At 60.8% G+C, this 1,716-nt stretch overlaps 1 protein-coding gene across 1 annotated transcript; it reads left to right on the plus strand.

Moving 5' to 3' along the window:
* The first annotated feature begins 393 nt into the window (after positions 1 to 393).
* Positions 394 to 1,479, plus strand: OLIG3 (oligodendrocyte transcription factor 3). Its single transcript, XM_019420407.2, has one exon. It carries the CDS (start codon positions 653 to 655, stop codon positions 1,469 to 1,471), a length of 819 nt encoding a protein of 272 aa, XP_019275952.1. The 5' UTR covers positions 394 to 652; the 3' UTR covers positions 1,472 to 1,479.
* Positions 1,480 to 1,716: the final 237 nt, after the last annotated feature.

Here is a 1,716-nt window from a genome sequence, read left to right on the forward strand (position 1 = left end):
ATGAAGAAAAGAGAATGTTTCAGTTTCTCTCTAGAAACCCGGAGGAATCTCCGACTACTGCCTGGCTCCCTTTCCTTCCGGCGGTTGGTTCCTTAGGTGTGATTTGGTTAGGGAAATTTGGGGGGGGGGAGGAGGGGGAGAGAAGTTAAAAAAAAAAAAATCCAGGAAGGAGCGAGCTGGAGCGGTGAGTGTGTCAATCAGAGAGGGTTTTGTGCCTTGGGGCTCCTAGCGGTTCGGAGCAGAGGTGTCCCAGGGCGGCCCCACAATGAATATGAATAGGAATCCTTGCAAAATGGGACAGCAAAGCGCACCGCCCTGAATGACGGCACGTCGTCCTAACCAGCCCAGGATAGATAGGAGGGTTCCTTTTGTCTCTTTTCTCCGCCGCAGCTCTATAAAAGCCCCTCTTTTTCAGCGTGAGGTTAGTCCCAGCAAACACCAACCCGCTGTCCAGGAAACAGCCTAACCGGAGAGAAGGGAGTGGGGAGGGAGAGAGGCGGGGAAAGGCAGTGCCTCAGCTTTTCTTCTCAAGTCTTGCCACTGAGAAGTGGGTCGCTGGGCTGTGCAGATTTTTTTTTTTTTTAATTTCAAGATTTTCCTTAATTTCCCACCTAAAGCCTCCCCGCGGTAGGGCCGCATCCCCCGTAATAAAATGAATTCTGATTCGAGCTCTGTCTCCAGCAGAGCTTCATCGCCGGACATGGATGAGATGTATCTGAGGGAACACCACCACCGCCACCACCACCACCAGGAGAGCCGTCTCAACTCGGTCTCCTCCACGCAGGGCGACATGGTGCAGAAGATGCCCGGGGAAAGCCTCTCGCGGGCCGGCGCCAAGGCCACCGGCGAGAGCAGCAAGTACAAAATCAAGAAGCAGCTGTCGGAGCAGGACCTACAGCAGTTGAGGCTGAAGATCAACGGTCGGGAGCGCAAGAGGATGCACGACCTAAACCTCGCCATGGACGGGCTGCGAGAGGTCATGCCCTACGCGCACGGGCCCTCGGTGCGCAAGCTCTCCAAGATCGCCACTCTCCTGCTGGCCAGAAACTACATCCTCATGCTCACCAGCTCCCTGGAGGAGATGAAGAGGTTGGTTGGCGAGATCTACGGGGGCCACCACTCTGCCTTCCACTGCGGGACCGTGGGCCACTCGGCCGGCCACCCCGCGCACGCCGCCAACGCGGTGCACCCCGTGCACCCCATCCTGGGCGGCGCGCTCTCGTCCGGCAACGGCTCGTCGCCGCTGTCCGCCGCCTCGCTGCCGGCCATCGGCACTATCCGACCTCCCCACTCGCTGCTCAAGGCGCCCTCCACGCCGCCCGCGCTGCAGCTGGGCAGCGGCTTCCAGCACTGGGCTGGGCTGCCCTGCCCCTGCACCATCTGCCAGATGCCGCCGCCGCCGCACCTTTCCGCTCTCTCCACCGCCAACATGGCTCGGCTGTCGGCCGAGTCCAAGGACTTGCTCAAGTGAGCAGAGGACGGCCCGGCAGCTGCCCAGGATGAGGGGAGAGGCGGGAGGGACTGCGGTGTCGGGCCGGGAGGGGAGAGGGAGGCTGAGCACTCGCTCGGCCGGCGGGAGGGTGAGCGCGGGGTCCCGCGGCCTCCCGCTCCGTCGGAGACCTCAGACTCCGCTTGACCTCCCGGAGGGAAAGGACCAAAACCAAACTGCAATTTCTAGGTGGTAACGAAGGGGGACTCGAACCAGACTTCGTGTGT

Source organism: Panthera pardus, unplaced genomic scaffold (assembly GCF_024362965.1).
Source record: "Panthera pardus isolate Hobbes unplaced genomic scaffold, ASM2436296v1 HiC_scaffold_17, whole genome shotgun sequence".
Taxonomy (NCBI): Eukaryota; Metazoa; Chordata; class Mammalia; order Carnivora; family Felidae; genus Panthera; species Panthera pardus.

Coding starts and splice junctions, on each gene's coding strand:
- OLIG3 (XM_019420407.2), top strand. CDS start 653: ATGAATTCTGATTCGAGCTCTGTCTCCAGCAGAGCTTCATCGCCGGAC.